General features: G+C 40.0%; 1 protein-coding gene across 3 annotated transcripts; it reads left to right on the forward strand.

Annotated features, from left to right (window-relative positions):
- The first annotated feature begins 449 nt into the window (after nt 1-449).
- Nucleotides 450-16,053, forward strand: LOC136421974 (leukotriene-B4 omega-hydroxylase 3-like). 3 transcript variants are annotated; one of them, XM_066409583.1, is made up of 13 exons: nt 450-547; nt 2,616-2,769; nt 5,424-5,571; nt 6,123-6,167; nt 6,763-6,890; nt 7,659-7,780; nt 9,257-9,373; nt 10,400-10,550; nt 11,341-11,531; nt 12,073-12,206; nt 13,325-13,389; nt 14,390-14,472; nt 15,672-16,053. In XM_066409583.1, the coding sequence occupies exons 2-13, from the start codon at nt 2,626-2,628 to the stop codon at nt 15,835-15,837; spliced, it is 1,494 nt and encodes a 497-aa protein (XP_066265680.1). In that variant the 5' UTR covers nt 450-547; nt 2,616-2,625; the 3' UTR covers nt 15,838-16,053. The 3 variants fall into 3 exon arrangements, with proteins under 3 accessions (XP_066265680.1, XP_066265674.1, XP_066265687.1); XM_066409577.1 differs by having other exon boundaries at nt 460-622; XM_066409590.1 differs by lacking the exons at nt 14,390-14,472; nt 15,672-16,053 and adding an exon at nt 13,791-14,366 and having other exon boundaries at nt 460-622.
- The last annotated feature ends 9,050 nt before the right edge of the window (nt 16,054-25,103 follow it).

Raw genomic sequence — 25,103 nt, forward strand, 5'->3', positions numbered from 1 at the left:
CACCTTGGGTGTTTGATCCTGGTTTAGCCCAGACAGCTTTGACAAATCAAATTTTGTATCGTCATAAAAAGTCAGGCTAGGACGTTTCTGATTTTTCGGAAATCTTTCTCGAGCTCACGAACTGACAATCAAACGTCACGGTTTTGACAAATTGAATTTTGTATAGTCATAAATAGTCAGACTACAGCGTTTCTGATTTTTAGGAAATCATTTATCACAATTTTTTATGACAGTAAGACAACTGTTTAACGTTAATTGCGCAAATTAAAACAGGGAAAATCTTCTTTTTTTCACATGCAAAAGAGAAACAAAATATCTAAAGGCAACCAGGTCCTTACTTCTGAAATACAGTAGACTAAGTGCCCACTGGGAAAAAAAAACAAAGAAAAAGCACAGCCGCGATGGTGAAACTAAAACCTCAACCCCCTACTGTAATGGAATAGCCCAAAGGTCATCGTACTAAAGGTCATATTGCTGCCGGTTGGAGTTTGAACAGGAGTTGGACATTGTGCTGCTGTTTTAAACAATGCTTCAGTCGTGATATAGGGTTAGGTTTTGCAATTAGTTGAGTTGAATGATCAAGTGATCACAGGACTATTCTCGGACATACCAGTGGCCATAGGTAACGTTAATGCCAAAGGTTTCTTTAAAAATTTGCTGGAATTTGGAACTTCATTTGATATTCATCATTTCATTTTGCATTGTTGCTGTGTTTTTTTTTTCCTATTGATTTATGTCAATAATATACAGTGCATTTTGTCATATGTTTATGATTTATCATCATTTTTATCCAATCATGTTCATATTTGATCATTTTCTAGTTGTGAAATAATGTTAACGTTGGGTAACCTAAATTCGGGATTTTTCCGATAATGGTTGACTGAAATCAATCTAGCAGAACAATAAACCATCCTTTTTTTCTATTATTCTGTCAGTATCATGTATTATCTTTGCACTAATCATATATATGGTAGATTTTATCTCTAGTCGTGCTGACACCATAATATTTCAACTTGAAACTACCGTCCGCCGCACGCACAATTATGGTGCTGTCGGACAGGGGGGCACATTAATTCGGGAGAGAAGATTCGTCTTGAATATCTTACCGCTAATCACATTTTATACAGCAGCTATTCGTTCTATCCTTGGCTTGAGGAGAGTGCTATGGATATAGACGTGTCCAAGTAAAAAAAATACACGAAAAAACGGCCGTACCGCACACATCAGGCCAGTTCGGGAACAACCCGTGTGTTGAGTCGGTAGAACTTCACTCAAAGTCGGCCCATCGTCATCATCGGGCAACGTGTAAGTCGTTACATTATTCATGGGAAGTTAGCTGGATGCCGTAGCAATGGTAATACTACTATGTCCATGTGTTCCTTGTTGTGTTAGGAGCAAACTTTGAGGAAAATATCTTCCTCAGTCCACTCTCACACGCAGCATTTAGACAAAAAAGTGTTCCTCACAAACCTTTGTCGTCTGCTTGACAACAGGATTCTGGTTAACAATATGGCGGCGGGAAAATACACGTGCCGTAGGTTGTAGCAACAGAGAGGAGTTTTGTTGATTGATCACACTTAGAATCCAGTTGCAGGTTAGCAAAAGAGATTGTAATAAGTTGTCTTATAAATAATTGTGTTTAGCAGGCAGGAGATGTGACATTTGTCTTATAAACCAGCGAACAACCGTGCTGGGTGATTCTCCCACGAAGCCCCCAGACTCTGTCAATAAGGGACGGAGAGTTTTTGACGTCGCCAACTTCTAATGCATGGTTATCGAAGCTTTTCAGCCAGTGTTCTGAATACGTTAGTCTATCTGCTTTGCATTGCTGGCGTTATAACTGATTTTGCATCTAGCACATATCCCTAAATACCCCGTTTTCGAAAAATCCCGACTTTAAGTACCCCACGAATTTAGGTTACCCAACGTTATCTCTCTAGCCAAATTCTATCACATGTGTATTATGTTACTGTTGATGTTCAGTACTAACATAATTCCACCAGGGTACATTGTAATTTCTGCCACCCTGAAAAGATATATATCGTCCAAAAAGATCTCCAACCCAATGTCCCCCAGTGTAATGACCTACATATATCTAGTAAACAGTGCATACATGCGTATGGGGAATGCTGCACTTGAGATCTCTCAAACCCACTGTTTTTCAAAGTGGAGGATTTATGTAAAACTGCCCAAAGCAATATTAGGGCCCTAAAATAGGATTTTGAAAGTCAGTTTATTTAGTCATTTCTATACATGATTAGTTCAAACAACAACGTCCATGATACAAAAATATGACATTATTGTGATGTGAGAAAATCGCTGAATCACTGAAAATCATTGCTGGGATTTTTAGGCTAACGAAACAAAGGGGATCATCGTCCGGCACATTTTTCCGTGGTTTTGAAATGCTCAAATTATGAAGTTATTACGCAAATGAGCTAAACATACTTAGTAGATGTCACATAAAGATTTCAGAATTTTTTTCTTGATTCTTTTCTTTTTTCTCTATTTCCATTTTTTGTGCCCTAATATTGCTTTGGGCCCCTACATAACCTACATATTGCATTGCTCGGGTGCTATCCCACAACATACCCCCACCTCACCCACGTCTGCAGGACTACCAATATGGCCGCCTGGGTGTTTCTTCCTGTGGCCGTCATCGCTTCAGTCGTGCTGGCGAAATTTCTGATCTCTCGGATCCGACAGCGACGTGTGACCAAACAGTTTGTGTCGCCTCCGAGTCACTGGCTGTACGGCCACTTGCAACAGGTATTTCAACAAGCCTCTTTTGTTATTTGCTAATTAACGCAGTCACATTTGTCAATCATTATTAATTTGACATAGTTTAACCCTCAAACCACCGTATGGGGTCAAAACTGACCCCAGACGTGTATCAACATGTGCCATTTTGACATTTCGAGTCGAAAACAAGATTCCTTCTATGAGTTTGTTTGTATATATGTCTTATAACTTCTCACAAGCTTCTACCGAGATTGGCTCATTGTTGATTAAGTTATCCTAGAAAGTTTACGCATGGTCCAGTGGGGTCAGAACTGACCCCAGCAAAATCTGCACTCATATTCCCTGTTGTTTGATACTTGTCACCTAGTAACATGTATGATAAGGGTTATTATGATCATAGTTACAAAATATGATTTTGTAGAAACGTGAAAAAAACAAATCTTTTAAATGAACGTAAAGATTAATGACGTTGCGACGTATTATGATGTCATTTATGTGATTTTATTGACGAAAACCAACAAATTGGGTATTTCCATATAATTCAAAGGTACACGATAAAACTTAAAGAGAAATTATGTATGATAAATCATAATATATCCAAAGACGTCATTTGTAGATGGCAACAGGAACGACGTCAAAATGACGTCATAAAAATGATATTCATATCAAGTTACACTTGCGAAATCCGCCATCTTGGTCCCGCCATCTTGAATTATTTTAGATGCATTTTTTCATCATATAACCTAATAACACAATGAAAATGGTCCAAACGTTTATATTAAGATTGTTTCTGTTTGAATAAACATGGTTATGATGAAATTTGAGGTTGAAATAGCCGGTTATAGCTAATCTAATTATATCGTCCGCCATCTTAGATTTTGACCGATGACGTAATCAAATATGCATAAATTATGAATATCAAATCATAAAAGTGATAGTGAATTAAATCGGTTATTATTGATGTAGTGCAGTTTTAAAAGACAGCCCTAGAATTACATTGTAAAATCCCAAAATAGCGACTTTTTCCAAATATGGCTCTAAGAAACCGGTTGCCATAGCAACATGAAAACATTGATTAGATATTTCATTAAATTGAAATTGTTGCCAACGAAATTTTAGCAAAGGTGACCAAGTTTGGTTGTTCTAGCTTAAGACATTCAGATGCTATATGACATCAAGTGTTGGCGCAGGCCTCAAAAGAGCCTGCTTGTCTGAATAGCGTTAGTTGCAAAAGACAATGTTCCCTACTTTTGCATAAATTATGATAATGAGCAGAAATGATTCACACCTTATCATGTCAAACTGTCCCTTATAGATTACTTAAACTATCCATATATACAAACCACAAAAATAGTCACCTATAAAGCTGTATTTGTAGAAAACATTGTGGGGTCAGTTTTGACCCCATACGGTAAGATTAGTCGTAAAAAAGCTACGGTGGTTTGAGGGTTAAAATCCTTGGCTCCATAACCTTTTTTTACCATCGTTTTGGCTGCTTTCATCGGGGCAAAGTGATCTTGATTTCTCCTACTTAAGCAGGATTTGAAATACAATTGAGCAACTTACAATTTGCAAGATTTGCAAGTAAAAATTATATGAACTTGCAATTTTGCAAGTTGAAAATACCTGTCCAGTGGATCGTGACTTCGTGTAAGCACTGCCAAACAAAATCGTAAGTGCTAACAACTAATTGAAACAACAAAGGCTACATATTATTTAATGAATCTGTATTTAGATGTTTAGTCTTCTAATAATGCTATAAAAGCTGCTATATCAGTATGAGTATCAGAGTATGTATGTACAGCAAAAGCAGTTACATACCGACTATAAATAATTTATACTGCAAGTTAATTTTTCAAATTGCAAGTTAGATTTTTGACAACTTGCAATTTTGCAAGTAAACCCAAAAAAGTATTTCGAACCGTGTTAAGTAATGTTGTATTATGATGTAATACTATTTTGACAAGGATGAGTTCTCAAGAAAAAATAAGGTTGTGGATCTTAGAACTATGTTGAATAGATTTACCAAACCGATGGAACTATTTAGACGGGTTTGCTGAGGAGGATCTACAACATCCTTTTTTGTCATAAGACACCATGGCGTGTGGCTAGGATAGGAGATCGAAAGGCTCAATGGTTTGATACCTGGCATTACTGACTAGACGTTGTGTCCTTGAGAAAGGCACTTTACAAGACATTCTTCACTCCACCCAGGTGTAAAATTGGGTAACTGATGTTTGGGAGGTAAAAGGCAGTGGAAGGAGAGGGATGGGCTCCGCTTTCCAATACCGTGCCCCTTAAAGACAGTCAGTAGATAGCAGCCCATTGCCCCTATGGCCTCAAAAAAGCCAATGGGACTTAACCTTTGCCTTTTACACCCATTCCACAAGAATTCCATAGATTTGCAAATATCATAATTACTCTGTATCCAGGTAGAGACGTAAGGTTTTGTACACCATTTCATCACAAAAGCTAAAATCAAATACATGTAATCACACCCATTCGTATACAGTATCAAATTTCAGGCAGGAGATCACGCAGAGGGTTGAAGACAGGACAGTATGAAGGAAGCTCGGGGCTCAGGAAGCTACCATAGTCCCAAATACTCAATAATGAGGATGGGGTATGGTGAAGGTGTATCAAGGAAGCTGAATTACAAGATCTGTTGGTGTTGTTTCCAGCTCCTGCCGGATGAGAGTGGCTGGCCGGTACTGAAACAGATGATGAGGGACTACAGTAATTATGTACTACAGCTGTTCGTCGGACCATTCCTCCCTGTCTACATCCTCTGTCATCCTGACACTAGCAGAGCCATTCTCTCAACATCAGGTACAGGGGATGCATATATTGGTCGAACATTTGATTGATTAATTGATTGGCAAATTGATTGATTTATTCATTGATATGTTGATTGGTCAATGAATTGATTGATATGCTGATTATTCAATTGGTGGATTAATTGATTGACTGACTGACTGACTGACTGACTGACTGACTGACTACTGCCTGACTACTGACTGACTGACTACTGACTGACTGACTGATTGACTACTGACTGACTGACTGACTGACCAACTGACTGATTAACTGACTTATTGACTGACTGACTGATTAACTGACTGACTGACTGATTGGTTCATTGTCCTGTTGGTGACTGACTGACTGACTGACTGACTGACTGACTGACTGACTGACTGACTGACTGACTGATTGGTTCATTCTCCTGTTGGTTGCTTCCTTGGTTGCAATTGGTTGCTTGCTTGCTTGGTTAGTTGGTTAAGAAGCGACAACAGAGCCAGGATTTGAAGAAACCTACTCGTTTGTTGAATGCACCATAGGCTACTTCTTTACCTAACCCATCTGAACATTTTCTCCCACAGAGCCTAAAGACGAGCTGTTCTATGGCTTTTTAAAACCAATGATTGGTGAGTAATACAGTCCATTACATCATAGCCACTAAAACATTATTAACAGTGATTGGCCAGGCACTGCATGATGTCCATGACACAGTATAATATATTTTAGCTAACTATAACAAGACTCACCAAAACATAACTTGCATATCTTCCTGAAAACAAAACACTTCATGGAACTGAAAAGTCACTGCATGTATGGTTTGGTAGACATGTCAATGTCTGTTTGGTATTTACATGTATTGTAACAACATAACTCAAGAAGTTTTGGATGGATAATGAAATTTGGTATGCAGTTAGTTCTTGACCTATTGAAGGGCATAAGACACCAAAATACAACATTTTCATATCATCTGAAATAGCGGAGTAGCATCATTCAAAAAATAGAAACGTTTAAAACAAATACACACCCTTCTGATGTTATTCAACATTGAACCATCAGAAACCATACTTCCAATAGTATAATTATGTCTTATGTAATTTCAGGAAATTCTTAATGTTGATGTCATTGGTGTCTTCTGCCCTTTAAAATGAGTAGATTATGGGCCCTCTTGCTGCTTTCCTTGGTACTGCAGCAGAACATCTGTTTTTTTGTATCATGTGACAGGTGACGGCTTGTTGCTCAGCCATGGCAGTAAGTGGCGCAGGAACCGCCGACTGCTGACCCCCGCCTTCCACTTCGAGATCCTCAAGCCCTACGTTACGCTGTTCTCAGAGTCCACAAACGTGCTGATCGTAAGCCTTCTGTTCATGGAAGTTTGTTCTGACAATTTGAAAGTTTAACCACACCGACGTTACTGTAAATGCAGAAATGTTTGTGGGGCTTTGATTTCGCGGTAGGGAGAAAATGGAGTGTTGGCATGGTTTTGAGTTTGCGTTTGAAACAAAAAGCCAGCGCTACAGTGACTGTCACACAATTGAACGGCTTTTCACGGTGGTTTTAAGCTTGTGGTAAAGAGTTTACCGTAAAAAAATAACGGGAACATACAACCACCACGAACAGTCTGCATTAACAGTATCCTTTGCATCTTTTACTTAAGACACAGTCACATGCATTGTAGTTTCTTTCACATGTATGATTTTCATCCAGGCTATGACAGAAACAACCATCGACAGGGCTCTACGACTTAAAAACTGAATTTTGTTCAATACATTCCATGTTTTTTCCAAGAATATCTTGAACCTGTTGTCCAACGTTCTCCAAGTCTATCCACAGAAGCTTGGTGTTTGGTACAGGATTCAAATACGCAGGGAAAACTACTGGGAAGCTTTCCTGTGGACTTCCAACATCTGCTTAGCTCCGGATGGGACATAGTATGCCACTGTCCACTGTTCATAGTACATGTCGAAAAGAACTAGGGGAATTTCCTCGGTACAATGAAGCTTTATACACTTAGCGTCTGCCACGACCAGTGAAAAATTACTGGGTAGCTTAACTGTTCATTGAGTTTGTTTCAGCAAAACTAAGGTTCGAGATCACTTCCACTTTCTTTATCTTAACAGGAAAAGTGGACGAAGCTTGGTTCGGGATGCTCTGTGGAGATGTTTGAACACGTCAGCCTGATGACTCTGGACAGCATCTTAAAATGTAGTCTCAGTTATCAGAGCAACTGTCAGACTGACAGGTAAGGCATCATTGCCTGCATGCTGTAGGACCCTTAAGGTAAATCAATGAGCAACCGAAAGCATTAGTCATTGTCATTGAGATCATTGAAAGTGTATTAAGAGTTCATATGAAAGACTAAGCACTTACTGCAAAATCAAAGAACAATTTTGTCTTGAAAACTACCTTTCATCCATTCAAAACAAGTCTTTTAGAAATAGCATAACGAAACTAAGGATTAGTGCGCACTCTCTACAAATAGAAAAGGGCCGACATTACAACACACCAGCCAAGGAGAGACTGTGTCCAACTTGTCATAATGATATTGAGAACGAATTCCACTTCATAATGGATTGTCCAACCTTTGACAATGACCGACAGAAATTGTCTAAATCGATTGTTTATAAGTCCGGTAACCATCTACATCTGACACATCTACATCTACATTGAATACTATCATCATGTACTACACAGAATACTATCATCGTCATCATTACATTGTATACTGTTTTAGCCATTAGAATGCACATTATTAGATCGATTGTTATTCATGTTATAGATAAGTTCTTTGAAATTGTTAAATATTAGATATGGTCGATTGTTATGTATCTACAAATTTTCATACATTGTACCCATTACAACTGTTGTGCAATAAAGTGCTTCTTCTTCTTCTTCTATGAAGACCTTCAGCTTGTAGATCTTTGAAGGATGATTGAGATCATTCAAAGATGACTGAGATCATGGGAAGATCTTGGATATCAATGAAAGATCATTGAAAGACCTTGGAACATTGAAAGATCATTGAAAGTTCATTGAAAGCTCATTGAAAGACCTTGGGGCTCATTGAAAGATCATTGAAAGATCATTGAGAGATCGATCATTTTGAGAGATCATTACAAGACCTTGGAGATTCTATTTGAAACAACTGAGATCATTGAATGATCAATTCGAGATTACCAAAAGATCTTGGATATCAATGAAAGATCATTGGAAGTCCTTGGAACATTTAAAGATCATTGAAAGATCATTGAAAGGGCATTGAAAGATCATTGAAAGATCATTGAAAGATCATTGAAAGATCATTGAAAGATCATTGAGAGATTGATCATTTTGAGAGATCATTTCAAGACCTTGGAGATTCGATTTGAAACAACAGTGAGATCATTAAAAGATCAATTAGAGATAATTGGAAGAACTTGTAGATCATTGAAAGATCACTGGGAGATCATTGGAAGACCTTAGTGCCTGGACCTGTTCGGGCGTTGCTTTCTTGACAGTTGGTTCTGATTGTATCTAAGTGTAGGAAATAATAGATGCACATCTGTGTCTGATTAGTGATCAATAAAGGCAGGAGCCCACGTGCTCCTACATTCATTCTTGACTAGGAAACCACAGAGTGAGCATCTATCCTTTCCTGCATAAGATTATATGATGTCGTCTAGTACATGTAATTGCCATCTAACCCGAACCTCTGATATTTTCCTGCCCGTCCCCACAGCCAGTCAAGCCCGTACATCCGCGCTGTGTACGACATCACCAGGCTGTTCATAGAACGTGTCCGCTTCGTGCCGTACCACAGCGACTTCATCTACTCACTCAGCCCCAGCGGCCGCAGGTCTGTGGAAACTGTCACGATTTTGCCTCCCAATATCTGCTTGGAGATTTAAGTTGTGACCATCTGCCAGACACAGATACTTCAATAGACCCAGGGCAGAACTAGCCTGGAGTCCAGCCATGTTAGCTTTGGTCTTCTCCCAGCAGTTGCGTAAGCCCACACGTTTAGAGCGGACCAAAGCTAACAAGGCTAGCACGGGTGCAGGACCCCAATAAGGTCGGAGGGCGATGCGACCCGCGGGAGGGCCGGGACCGAGGGCGAGTAACGGAATACACCGTGTTGTATTCTATATGTAGAACTGGAGTAGGAGACTGAATACACCGTGACCAATTCGGAACTGAATACACCGTGTTGTATTTTATTTATACTTGTCATTCCCACCCGAGAAAACACACATTTCAATGCGAAATGTGCCAGAAGTTGAGAAAAGTTGGCGTCCTCAAACAAAAAAATGTAACAGCTGCAATTCCAACGACCAAATCCAGTATTCGAATCTTTACCATCGGCGCGACCGGAGCACTTGAAATGCATTGTAAATATTCTATGGAAGCCTTTGTGATAAAAGTAGAACACCATGTGATACGGAAAATTATCACACGATGCAGAACACCCATATTGAACGTTTTCACGGCCCAGGTATGACATTAACTTCTATATCATGTACATGAGTGCCACTAAATATAATATACGAGCAAACACGCCCTCCCAGAGTCACCACGGCTAGTACTTAGGCCACGCCAATTTGATTTCTTGGATAACAGATTTTTTTATTTTATTTTAGCAACAAAAAAATCATGAAAACAAATGGCTGGGGTGAAAACTTGCACCTGACCCTGTTCACTCCCTAATACTGTGTGCACCAATGTAAAAACATTCCTCTGAGATTCTGTTTTCATGTTGTTTTTCCAATCTAGCATTTTTTTTTAAATTTTTTTATTCCGTTAACCAAGAAAATTAAATTGGTGTAGCCTTAACTGTACAATACAAATATGTGCAAATCTCCATCCTCTATTCATTCTTACACAGGTTCTACAAGGCGTGTGATGTGATCCACAACTTCTCGGAGAATGTCATCAGGGAGAGAAAGGCACAACTTGCTGAAGTAAAGAAGTCCGACTTCCCCCGAAGAAGAAAGGGAAAGTGTCTGGACTTCTTGGACATCCTTCTTGAAGCTAGGGTAAAGCAGATCAGACCGGTTCAAATCTTATAAGCGTGTACTGATACAAAGGCTCTTGCAAAATCATACTCAAAATAAATAACGCTGCATGTTGGCAATTATCCATTATCATCATCCAATATTTCTTCTAAGCTATTTTTCTTCAGCTTAACCTGTCTGTGAACAGTGATATTCAAATCAATACTTTTTGAGTCAGTGTTCATTTTTCATTGCATATATTTTTGTGGGATTAATGTTTAACACTCAAACACACAGAAGGATGCCCACTGTAAATTGGAATTTTGTGGATGTATTACAAGCCTTACAGTATTTGTTCCATTCTACTACTGGTTATTTGAATGTTGTGAAATGATATATATGACAGAAACATTTTGCTGGTAGTTGATTTTTTTTGTTTGTATCTGCACCTGGCTAAGAACAGATTGTGCTACCTGGCAAGCCATTAGGGGCAAACAACAGGAGAAGTAGCCTGTCAGCAGTGGAGTAATTTCTCCCTTGTTCTTTAGCTGATTATATAAAGACAATGGAAACCCTACAACTGGATAAGATTCAGATATTTACTGCTGGACGGTTCGAGTGACATCCATCACTCTTCTTCAGCGTCACTCGAAAGAACTGGCAAAAGAAATCAATACTAGTTCATTTAACGTGAAAACCCGGTTGAACATGTGAAAGTCACTAACTCCTAAGGATCGCATGCAAATTTCACTAACTCTTAAGGATCGTATGCAATTGTTTACCTGGATGTCTAACCTTCATAGATGTAGCTGATTGTGTTCTTATATCGAAGGATGAGGACGGGACAGGGTTGACAGACGCGGAGATCCGAGACGAGGTGGACACGTTCCTGTTCGAGGGTCACGACACGACGGCCAGCGGGATCGCGTGGACCCTGTACCACCTGGCCAAACACCCGGAGTACCAGGACAGGTGTAGGAGGGAGGGGGAGGGGCTGCTGCAAGGTCGCATGGAGATGACATGGTAGGAAGGTCATATCAGATTTGTTTATTTGTTGGGCAACATACAAAAGTACAAGATACAGTTGTGTGCTTAACTCTAGCAAGCTGCTTGTAGTAGTATCACCACTGGAAAATGAAAATCAAAACTAACAATGACAAAGACAGCAAGCCAACAGGCCAGCAAGTTGTAAGAATGTTTATTTGTTTACATCAGTCTGAAAAGCAAAATAATTGCCCAAAATGTTTCATGAGTTCTCACCAAGACAATGGCATTCCTTATAGACAGTCGTGTCTATGATTCAGTCTTTATTACATTTGTACTTACTTCTAAGGAAAACATTGAGTTAACTAACTCCCCTTGACAACTACATATACAAATGTATGTGTATTGATTTTGAGTTTGATTTTATTAGGACCCACAATTAGCTTAACAGCTACTCTTCCTGTGGTCCATTTAAAGCTAGCCCCTCAAGTTCTAACTAAGGCACCGAGATTCTTACATTCCTGATAGACAATCTCGTCTAAGATACAGTTTTATTACTCTGTACTGTGCTTATTTCTAGGGAAGACATGAGTAAACTCCCCTTCACCACCATGTGTATTAAGGAGAGTATGAGGCTGCGGCCGCCGGTACCAGGTGTGTCCAGAAGCCTCACACAGACCCTGGTGTTACCGGATGGGAAGAAAATTCCTGCAGGTAAATTAACCTGGTTAAGTGAATAAAAAGACTCTTTGATTTTTACATAACCAAGTGATTTATTCAACATTTCGGTGACCATCTGTCACCTTCCTCAAGGCAATTCTGACTGGTTCACATGCAAAATTGCAATGCAGCACAGGTGTCGCTGCTTATAGATGCATTCCCAAATGCAAAGTAGCCCTGAAGTAAGTCTTTTTATTCAGTCACTTACCAACCTGATGAAACTATTCACAACCCTGGTTAAGTGTGGTGCACTCTGCCACTTGCTATGTCTGATATAAATTCCGGGGTACTAGCGGCCCAAGTCCATATACCTTAAGGCCCGGACTAGACTGGAAAAGAGTTGCATTTGTCTTTTGGGATGGTGACATGAAGCCATGCGGCCACATGTGTGAGGGAGATTTAACTATAAGTTTAAGTATAAGCCTAAAGCATCATAATTCTGCCCGTAAAAGAACCCAACACACCTATCAAGAAGAGTAGGGATGGCCCTGTGTGCTTGGCAAAAATGAGAACCATAGCAAAGCTACATTGCACTCATGCAACACTTCCTATAGCTACTTGAAAAAGCATGGTGCTTCACCTCAGTTAAGGTAACTGCTTTTAAGTTATAAGTTATTAGGACACATTCAGTTCCATAGACTAGCTTGTCAAGCCATAGCAATTGGGGCCACACAACATTCAGCATAAGTCCTCCACAAATAAAAATTTGTTTGAGGTTATGGCACTGTCAAGGTTTAAAGGAAACCAAGCAATATTAGGGCCCAAAAATTTGATTTGAAAGTCAATTTATTTGATAGTCATTTCTAAACATGTTTAGTTCTAACTACACTTATCACAATGTACAGTATATCGACATCCATGATGCAGAAAACATGACGTCGGTGTGATGTGAGAACTTAATTGTCACGGAGGGTTTTGTAGGATTGCGGAACTAAAGGGATCATTGTACGGCTCATTTTTATGCGGTTTTAAAATGCTCAAAGTGTGAAATTATTACGCAAATGTCCTAATCAACTGTGTTAGTAAATATCATTGCGATAAAGATTTGAAATTTTTTTTATTTCAATTTTTTGGGCCCTTATTAAATATTGCTTTGGTTGCCTTTAATACAGGTTTCCAGGTGCTTGCTGGCATCATGGTCACTCACCAGAATCCTCTTGTCTGGCAGGACCCTGAGGTGAGGAACAAAAAATATTTCAGTCTATACCATTGTCATCTTACCCTCTGTAACAAAGCTGGAAGGTATGAAAAGTTCTAACCACATACAGCAGCATATACTAGTACTGACCACTTTTTTGCGTTGTAAAAATCAACAATTATAGAAGAAGATCTTTATTGACACGACAAAAGCACAGCGACTTTCGTAAGGTCTGCTATATCTATACATACATACAAAGGAATAGGTACATACAAATGAGTTTGATTACACACAATCATATGGGATAGAGCAACATATCGTAATTTCACATGCCGTATACTTATACATTACTTGTTCTAATGTCCAAACATTCTTTGATGTATCTGTACACAGTAAATAAGGATTATCACCTCCTAGTATGTAATTGAATCTATCAACAGAACGGAGTGCATTGAACTCACTTGAACAAGCGGAGATAAAAGGTGAATAGCTTTGAGCATTTATCCTATGATGCAAAAACAGTGGTGAATATATGCTGGTGTATGTCACCATGTTTGAAATTCTAAATACCTTAGCTAAAAAAATTTGTTTCAGGGGGAAAGATAACAGTGGCAACGGACTGAAATAATTGCTACAACTGCATTCAAGATGTTAATCATTTTGTAGCCATCTATTTGCCTCCAGAGAGTAGAGTCTTTTGTTTTGGTTACCTTGTGTTACCATTATGACCCAGATACTTTCATTGAACGATCGATCAACGTACGATTAAAACTGATGAAGGCATTCTTGGGATAGTTGTGAAGATGTCATACAAGATTCAGCTGTCTAGAAATGTTACAAAAAGAGCAGTGTCTTAGATCCTTGTTAGCAGTTAGCTTTTTCACAGCCAACTTGAAACGTCTGGGACATCAAGATCGTAAGATGGCCTACAATGAATGTGACCGTGTGAAATATATATAAAATTATGATCACATTTCCAGTGTGTAACATACGGGACCTTGCTTACACTAAGTGTGATTTTATTTGTTCCATCTTACAGGTGTACGATCCACTCCGGTTCTCCCCAGAGAACTCCAAGGACAGACATTCCCATGCCTTTATACCATTTTCAGCTGGACCCAGGTTAGCTTCTATTTTATTCCTAATAATGTAATAGTATAGGGTGCCCCTGTGGTGTAGTGGTCTGCGCTTTCTGCCTCTCACCACATCTGGTTCAAATTACTTGGACCAGAAGGCCCGGGTTCAAGCCCCGGGTTAGGGCACTTCTGGACAAGAGGCGCATTGAGTCATACCAAAGACTTTATAAAAATGGTACATACTTCTGAAACAGTATGGAAGTTAAACACACTCCACTGCCAGTGGACTAGCCCCCTGCTACAGTGATTGCACCACAAGTGTGGCCCAGGGCTATGAAACGGAGATGGGCACCGCCCTATACATCAATAATGGTGTGGGAGGATTTTAACTTAACTAATGTAATACAGTAGTATATTACATTATTCAATAGTATATTATATTATATTATTCAAATGTTTTTAGGACCATAATTAGAAACACAACATTACCGGTGGTTTTACTTTACTGCTAATATATTCTATTCATGGTTCATCAGTATTTCCCTACAGAAGCGCTGACATAAAAGTTTACTAAAAAAACGTCAATCGTAGTAGACCTTTCAAGATTACGAACGCATGTCTCATCAAACTCTTTTACATGTCTACATCTTATCTAAACATATGCAATACTGAATATCTAAGTTGTTTCTGTTGAGGGATGGTTGTAATGCCCTGATGTAGATGGACTCTTTAATTCCTCTTGTAAAAAAGTCTGGTTCTGTGTCCAAGATTCTTCAACTTTGTACAGTGAAACCGAGTGTCCAGGTTACTCAATATTTGCGAGTCCTGAAACTTCCGAGGTTGTTGAACTTGGGCATTTGTGTTCCAGCAACCTGGTCTTTTGTGATCTTTCAGTCTCTCCAATGTAAGTTCACAGGTCTTGGATTTTTTTTACCTTGGCACTATATGTAATACTATAAATGCAAAAATATTTGCAGGGTTTTGATTTTGCGGTAGGGAGAAAATGGAATTTTTCACCGTGGTTTTGAGTACGCATTTGAAACATTTAGTAGAGCTGAAGTCACACAATGGAACAGCTCTTCGCATGCAGTTGTTGTAAGTTTACGGTCAAGAGTTCACCACGAAAAACCACAAACATAACACCACCGCAAACATTTCTGCATTTACAGTATACGACTGCACACTAACATTCTCCTTGGGTAGAGATGATAACAGATGACTTATCTAATCTACCTACTCCCACAGGAACTGTATCGGCCAGCACTTCGCTATGAATGAGATGAAGGTCGCCGTGACCTTGATCCTGCAGAGCTTCCGGCTGGAGCTGGATGGACCGCCACCGTTTTACGAGGAGCGTATCGTCCTTCGGGCCCGGAACGGCATCTGGCTGAAGTTACACAAGAGGGAGTAGCTCGGAACATCATTTGGCTAAAGTTTAACACAAAAAAGAGTCGACATAATTACACGAAGGAAAGCCAGCACAAACCGCACTTAAACTGTTTTAGTCTTTACCATTGGTTAAAACTGCCCAAGACCACTCGGGGGACCTATAAAATCTGGTCTATGTGGACAGGGGGTCTATCAATGGGAAAAATTATAAATTAAATTGGTGTGGCCTTAGCGTCAAATGACTTGAAGTCATTTGACGCTAAGGCCACACCAATTTAATTTCTTGGTTAACGGATTTTAGCAACAAAAAAAACCTTGAAAACAAAAGGCTGGGGTGAAAACTTGCACCTGACCACACCCTGAAACTGTGTGCACCAACACTGCACGAAATGGCCTCGGATCCCGGCGGATACGTACAGGGATTCCTCCGGAAATATTCCAAAGCCCGTGCGGATTTAGTCGGATACTGACGGATCCAACGTAACTAACGGATCCGACTAAATCCGCACAGGCATTGGAATATTTCAGGAGGAATCCCTGTACGTATCCGCCGGGATCCGAGGCCATTTCGTGCAGTGCAAAGTACAGACTTTCCTCTAAGATTCTTTTCTTTCCTGTTGATTTTGGAATTTAGCATTTTTTCAAAAAATCTGTTAACCAAGAAATTCAATTGGTGTGGCCTAATCATGAGCAATCAGTATGAATTACTAGTACAATGAATTACAATCAGCATGACATAAAAAAATTGTGTACTTGAGATACCAAAGTAGTAGGCCCCTTGTTTGAAGAGAGCCACACTGCGAGCAAGTTGAAATTACCACAAAATCTACCGAAAAAAGTAGGGGTCCACCCTGGTGTGTTGGAACCAGAAGGCCCGAGTTCAACTCCCGGGTAGGACACCTCAGGACAAGAGGCGCATTGAGTCATACCAAAGACTTTTAAAAAATGGTACATACTTATGAAACATTGTGGAAGTTAAACACACTCCACTGCCAGTGGACTAGCCCCCTGCTACAGTGATTGCACCACAGTGTGGCCCAGGGCTATGAAACGGGGATGGGCACCGCCCTATACATCAATAATGGTGTGGGAGGATTTTAACTTTAATTTACCACCCTGGTGTGAGTGGATCAAACCTTACAGTCTAAAATTCTCCAGGTTGACATCTTGAAAATGTGATAGACATTTGTTATATCAATCCTTTTACAAGTGTAGTAAATTTCAATAAACAAATAAATAAATAAAGCTTTTGGAACTCACTGTTCTGCTTTTGCCTATCTTTATGTGGCTTCAGTATCTACATATCATAGCAGTGACCGCATTTTTAATTCGAAGTCAAGTCACAAGTTACCAGTGCCTACCTACATGTTCTTTTGTTACTGTTGGCTATGTTTAGCATGACTTTAATGACTAAATCAAGCTTCAAGACTCCCTGGTCATAATGTACAATTCTTGTCATTATGTTATGTCTGCGGGCCTGATACGGGTGTTCCGGACCGTGTGATAACTATCCGGATCACATAGGGTTCGGGAGTGTTATCACACAGGCTTCCATAGAATATTTCGAATGCATTTCAAGCGCGCCGGTTGCGCCGCCGTCGGAAATTCGAATACCGGATTCGGAGGTTAGAATCAATGTTGTTACAGTTCCTTGTTTGAGGATACAAAACTCCCTCAACTTCTGGCGCATTCCGCATAGAAATGTGTGTTTTCTTGGGTGGGTATGACCAAGGTATGACATAAGTAAAATACAACACGTTATATTCCGCATCACCCTCGGTCCCAGCCCTCCCGCGGGTCGAATCGCCCTCCGGCCGTCGGGCGATCCGACCCACGCTCGGGCTGGTACCTCGGGTGATACGGAATACCCGGCCCGTGTTGTTACCTTCGCCGAGAAGGTTATGCAGAGGGTAGCGTTTTTGTGTGTGTTTGTAACAAACAGCATAACTCTAGAAGGCTTGGATGGATTGTCTTGAAATTTGGTAGGTGGGTAGGTCTTGATGAGACATGGAAATGATTAGGTTTTGGGTCCCCTAGCGGCCTATTACGGTACTGCAGCCGAACTTCTTTTTTTGATATCTCGTGTTATCAGGTCCTGATTTTTTAGTGGTAGATAGCTCTTTGGACAGAGAGTAAGTGGTAAAGGTTTTGGCCCCCCAGCAGTTTTTTTGAACTGCAGGAGCAGGTTTTGCTTCAGACTTTGAAAGGGAATAACTCAAGAAGGGCCTGATGGATGGTCATGGTTTTTGGTAAGTAGATAGCTTGAGTGATGATGTACATGATTAGATATGTATAATTAATGACGAAAGTTTATACAGCCGCCAAATTCCATGGTAGGACTCTCAAACATGTGACATATGTAGCTGAGGAGGAGAGAAATATTAATATATATCAACTATGCAAATGAAGACCTCATTTGCATAATTGATAAGAAAATACTATAACTCAAGATGGGCTCAATGGATGGTTTTGATTTTTGGTATGTAGATAGCTTACGTGATGCTTTGTATGATTGGATATAATTATGCAAATCAGATTCTAATTTGCATAACAAATGAGACAGTTTTAAAAACCAGCTGTGTTCCATGATATGACTATTGAAATATGTGGCATTTGTAACTGAGGAAGAGAGCAATGTTAATTGATAGAAAATATGCAATTGTAGGCGTAATTTGCATAATTAATGAGAAACTACTATTATTACATACAGGTACATCGTTGAATCAAATTATGGTAATAAGGACCTCATTTACATAATTGATGATAAATGTCAGCATAACCTTCTTTGATAAGCTCATACTTTGGACAACTTCTATTATTTGGGTGAAGACGACCAACTGGTATGATTTATGATTGATGAGAAACACTCCTAACTACGTCGACAGTCATAAAGGTTAAAATCATTTGGCGAAGGTATGAGTTCATAGAACTGTAGTTAATACATGTAATACCAAGTGTTTTCGTCGGACACGACGACCAAAACTTCGTCAACAAAAATAGCTACGATGAACGGGCATTTCAGGAAATCATAAAGTTGGTGCATATCCATAGCGATAAATCTGGATCAATAGCGTTATCTGATGAAAAAACCTCCTTGGTATAAGTGTGAGATAGCGGTAATGCGGTTTTGTCGCAAGTGCACATGAGCTATTCAAGCTCAAAGGAAGCCCAACTCTATTGAAAGAACGTAGTGCCTAAAGACAAGTGGAATGTTAGTGTTGTCTTCTCCAGAATAGTGCTCGACTCTTTGACCAAACCTGTCTTAATTTGCCGCTAAAGAGCAAATGCTTGTTAATTTAACATGTTGTGTTAATGCCCATTATTTTGAAATTCGCCGACGGTCTCACAGCGCTCCCTATCTTCTTCTGTCAATACTGCAGTACCACTATTCATGCGACGGCAGTTTTGACAAATATCGATAGAAGTCGCTAGCAGACCGTCTGTGACACGGTGTCCCACTCGGAATAATACAGGAATGAGTCTTCCAATCAAGTGAACACAAGCCATTCAAGTTCAAAGGAAGACAAACTTTATTGAAAGAGCCTGTTGCCTAAAGACAAGTGCAATGTTAGTGTTGTCTCCTCCAGAATATTGCTCGACTCTTTGAGCAAACCTGTCTGCATTTGCCGCTAAAGCGCAAATGCTTGTTAATTTAACATGTTAGGTGCATGCCCATTATTTTGAATTACGCCGACGGTCTCACAGCGCCCCTATCTGCTTCTGTCAATACTGCAGTACGGCTTTTTATGACGGCAGTTTTGACAAGAATCGATAGAGGTCGCTAGCAGACCGTTTGTGATACGGTGTCCCACTTGGATTAATACAGGAATGAGACCTCAAATCAAGTGCACATGAGCCATTCAAGTTCAAAGGAAGCCAAACTTTATTGAAAGAACGTAGTGCCTAAAGACAAGTGCAATGTTAGTATTGTCTCATCCAGAATATTGCTCGACTCTTTGAGCAAACCTGTCTAATTTGTCGCAAAAGAGCAAATGCTTGTTAATCAAACATGTTGTGTGCATGCCCATTATTTTGAAATACGCCAACGGTCTCACAGCGCCCCCTATCTTCTTTGGTCAATACTGCAGTACCACTATTCATGACGGCAGTTTTGACAAGAATCGATGAAGGTCGCTAGCAGACCGTTTGTGACACGGTGTCCCACTCGGAATGATACAGGAATGGGACCTCAAATCAAGTGAACATGAGCCATTCAAGTTCAAAGGAAGCCAAACTTTATTGAAAGAACGTAGTACCTAAAGACAAGTGCAACGTTAGTATTGTCTCATCCAGAAAATTGCTCGACTCTTTGAGCAAACCTGTATAATTTGCCGCTAAAGAGCAAATGCTTGTTAATCAAACATGCTGTGTGCATGCCCATTATTTTGAAATACGCCGACGGTCTCACAGCGCCCCCTATGTGCTTCTGTCAATACTGCAGTACCACTATTCATGACGGCAGTTTTGACAAGAATCGATGAAGGTCGCTAGCAGACCGTTTGTGACACGGTGTCCCACTCGGAATGATACAGGAAAGGGACCTCAAATCAAGTGCACATGAGCCATTCAAGTTCAAAGGAAGCCAAACTTTATTGAAAGAACGTAGTGCCTAAAGACAAGTGGAATGTTAGTATTGTCTCATCCAGAATATTGCTCGTCTCTTTGAGCAAACCTGTCTGCATTTGCCGCTAAAGCGCAAATGCTTGTCAATTCTAACATGTTGTGTGCATGCCCATTATTTTTGAAATACGCCGACGGTCTCACAGCGCCCCCTATGTGCCTCTGTCAATACTGCAGTACCACTATTCATGAGATGGCAGTTTTGACAACAATCGATAGAGGTCGCTAGCAGACCGTCTGTAACAAGGTGTCCCACTAGGTGCAATTAAGGAATAAGACCTCAAATCAAGTGAACACGAGCCTTTCAAGTTCAAAGGAAGCCAAATTTTATTGAAAAAACCTAGTGCCTAAAGACAAGTGGAATGTTAGTGTTGTCTCCTCCAGAATATTGCTCGACTCTTTGAGCAAACCTGTCTGCATTTGCCGCTAAAGCGCAAATACTTGTCAATTTAACATGTTGTGTGCATGCCCATTATTTTGAAATACACCGACGGTCTCACAGCGCCCCCAATCTGCTCCTGTCCATACTGCAGTACCACTTTTCATGAGACGGCAGTTTTGACAAATATCGATAGAGGTCGCAAGCAGACCGTCTGTTACACGGTGTCCCACTCGGAATGATACAGGAATGAGTCTTCCAATCAAGTGAACACAACCCATTCAAGTTCAAAGGTAGCCTAACTTTATTGAAAGAACGTAGTGCCTGAAGACAAGTGCAATGTTAGTGTTGTCTCCTCGAGAATATTGCTCGACTCTCTGAGCAAACCTGTCTGCATTTGCCACTAAAGCGCAAATGCTTGTTAATTTAACATGTTGTGTGCATGTCCATTTTTTTAAAATACGCCGACGGTCTCACAGCGCCCCCTATGTGCTTCTGTCAATACTGCAGTACCAATATTCATGAGACAGCAGTTTTGACAAGTATCGATAGAAGTCGCTAGCAGACCGTCTGTGACAAGGTGTCCCACTCGGAATAATACAGGTATAAGTCCTCCAATCAAGTGCACGCAAACCATTCAAGTTCAAAGGAAGACAAACTTTTTTGAAAGAAACTAGTGCCTGAAGACAAGTGCAATGTTAGTGTTGTCTCCCCCAGAATATTGCTCGATTCTTTGAGCAAACCTGTCTGCATTTGCCGCTAAAGCGCAAATGCTTCTTAATTTAACATGTTGTGTGCATGTCCATTATTTTGAAATACGCCGACGGTCTCACAGCGCCCCCTATCTGCTTCTGTCAATACTGCAGTACCACTATTCATGAGACGGCAGTTTTGACAAGAATCGATAGAGTTCGCTAGCAGACCGTTTGTGACACGGTGTCCCACTCGGAGTAATACAGGAATGAGACCTCAAATCAAGTGAACACGAGCCATTCAAGTTCAAAGGAAGCCAAACTTTATTGAAAGAACGTAGTGCCTAAAGACAAGTGGAATGTTAGTATTGTCTCATCCAGAATAGTGCTCGACTCTTTGAGCAAACCTGTCTTAATTTGCCGCTTAATTGTAAGAGCAAATGCTTGTTAATTACCTTCGCCGGGAATGTATGCATTCGCGGTAAGGTTATGTTATCGGTTACGCCAGCTGTAAAGTGGGTCCGTATGTATGTCGAGATCATAAGTCGAGAAAACTTTGACGGATCTTGCTAATTTTTGGTAGGTAAGTGGCGGTTGTAGAAACGAAGGTCAAGTTCGAAAATGGTTAACCTGGCGTTTTCCTAAAGTGCTCCAGTGGACTTTTTTTGTTAGTGTGTTTGTATGTAGACACTATAACTTGACGTATTGATGATGGATCTGCATGATTTTGGTGGGTACGTAGAGATTGTGAAAACGAAGCTCAAGTTCAAAAATGGGTCACCTGGCATTTTCCTGCGGTACTGCAGTGGGCTGTTTATGTATGCGTATTTGTTTGTTGACAGGATAACTCGAGAAGCTGTTGATGGTTGTGCATGATATTTAGTGAAAAGATAGATTTATTAAAGGGGAAGGTCAAGTTCGATGATGGGCCTCCTAGCGGGTACTTTGGGTACTGCAGTGTAGCTTCAAAGTTTGAGGTCGAATTTTCTGCAAGTGCTACGGTCATGATTTTTGTGTGGTAGATAGTCCATGCCACATGAAGTAAGTTGTGCACGTTTGGGTCCTCTAGCGGCTTGTTTGGAGCTGCAGCGGGTGTTTTTAATTTATTTGTTTTGACCTTTGGACATGAATAACTAGACTTATGGACAACGGATCGTCTTGATTTATGGTATGTAGATAGCTCGATTAATGATTTACATAATTGAATATTCATTATGCAAATCAGGAGCTAATTTGCATAATTAGCAAGGAAAGTTTATAAATCTGCTGCCTTTCAAAATAGGACTCTCAAACATGTGACATATATAGCTGAAAAAGCGAGAGGTATCGATAGATACCAATAATGCTAATAGCTACCTATTTTGCATAATTAATGAGAAAATACTAATTGAAAATACTACAATAGTAAATGATTGGAATTTCATTCTTGTATCATTAGGAAGCTAAGTAAAGGTGAACAATATCAGACAAAAATCATGCATGACAAGGCCTCATTAACATAATTTATAAGGAAATGTCTACAATTCCCTTTCAATTTGCTATTTTTAAGTCTATATATTCAGGTTAAATTGCACTGACAGGTGACCTAGTTTACTGGCGCAGGCTCCCTGTGAGACGTCCCTGGAGGACACATGTGATACTTTACTTGCCTGGTGCAGGGCTCTGTTTTGGGGTCAGGGAGGTCACATGGGCATTTAAAAACAGCAGCCTTACGATCTAACGCTCTCTCTGTTGGAAGGTATAGGTTTGATAAAAACTGATTGATATGTCGACTATGAAAATAAGGGCATAATTGAAGCAAATACATTGCCAACAAATTGCCTTATTTTCTGTAGTAAAGAAAAAAGTTATGATACCAATTAAGCAAAAATATTCTTACAGTGATAATTTTTATAACTCTTGGGAGAACTCGTGTAGGTATAGGTATGGGTTTGTTTTAAACTTTGAAAGAGAATACTAGTAACTCAAGAAGGTGATGACGGATCGTCATGATTTGTAGGGATTTACATAGTTTGATGATTTACATGATCGTATAAGAATCATGCAAATCAGGATCTGTGATGTGAAAAAGTATACAAACCCTTGCATTCCATTGTAGTCAAACACGTGACATGTAACTGAGAAAGAGAGGAATATTGATAGATATCAATTATGCAAACGAATACCTAATTTGCATAATTTATGACAAAATACTATAATTCCAGAGTGGTAGATGATGGGATTTCATTCTTGTGGCGTTTGGGAGATAATCAAATGTGGACGTTATCAGACATAAATCATGATGGCCTCATTTACATAATATATGAGGAAATGCTACAATGGCCCTCTTTTCTAAGATTTTACTTTAATGCTGTGTTTTGTGTAGAGAAAAGGATCACTTGAAATTCATGCAATCGAGGACCTTATTTACATACTGAGTGATAAGCATTCACTCGAAAAGGCTAACATCAGTCGGCGAAGGTATGAGGTCGTGGAACTCTAGTTTAACATGTTGTGTGCATGCCCATTATCTTAAAATACGCCGACGGTCTCACAGCGCCCCCTATCTGCTTTTGTCAATACTGCAGTACCACTTTTCATGACACGGCAGTTTTTACAAGAATCGATAGAGGTTGCTAGCAGACCGTCTGCGACACGGTGTCCCACTCGGAGTAATACAGGAATGAGTCATTCAATCAAGTGCACACGAGCCGTTCAAGTTCAAAGGAAGCCAAACCTCTTTGAAAGAACCTAGTGCTTAAAGACAAGTGAAATGTTAGTGTTGTCTCCTCCAGAATATTGCTCGACTCTTTGAGCAAACCTGTCTGCATTTGCCGCTAAAGCGCAAATGCTTGTTAATTCAACATGTTGTGTGCATACGTCGACGGTCTCACAGCGCCCCCTATCTGATTCTGTCAATATTGCAGTACCACTATTATGATATGGCAGTTTTGACAATAATCGATAGAGGTCGCTAGCAGACCGTCTGTGAAACGGTGTCCCACTCGGAATAATACAGGAATGAGACTTCGAATCAAGTGCACACAAACCATTCAAGTTCAAAGGAAGCCAAATTTATTGAAAAAACCTAGTGCCTAAAGACAAGTGCAATGTTAGTGTTGTCTCCTCCAGAATATTGCTCGACTCTTTGAGCAAACCTGTCTGCATTTGCCGCTAAAGCGCGAATGCTTGTTAATTTAACATGTTGCATGCAAGCGACTTACAGTAGTCGGGCGGTAACAATATCCAGGTGCGAATCCAACCCCACCGAACAAACATCGTAATCAAACTCGTACTGTCTCAAAACTGACGTATTCATCTGCCATTCACCACAGTTTCAGCCTCGCTAACGTGCACAGAAGAAAAACTACGGCCTTTTCAAACAATGTGACGCACTACTTCGTCCCCGAACTACTATTGTCCACGGGGGTCGCCCATTAATACTGTGTTCTGCGACCTTGTACACCATCGTTATTCATCCTACCTGATTCTGCATCACTCTCCCACACTCCTCTGCACTTGTATTCATCCTACTGAATTTTACATCACGAAAACGAATTCTACATTACTCTTGTACACCCTCATTCATCCTACCTATATCTGATGCACCCTTGTACA

This window comes from Branchiostoma lanceolatum, chromosome 1 (genome assembly GCF_035083965.1).
Source record: "Branchiostoma lanceolatum isolate klBraLanc5 chromosome 1, klBraLanc5.hap2, whole genome shotgun sequence".
In the NCBI taxonomy this organism is placed as follows: domain Eukaryota; kingdom Metazoa; phylum Chordata; class Leptocardii; order Amphioxiformes; family Branchiostomatidae; genus Branchiostoma; species Branchiostoma lanceolatum.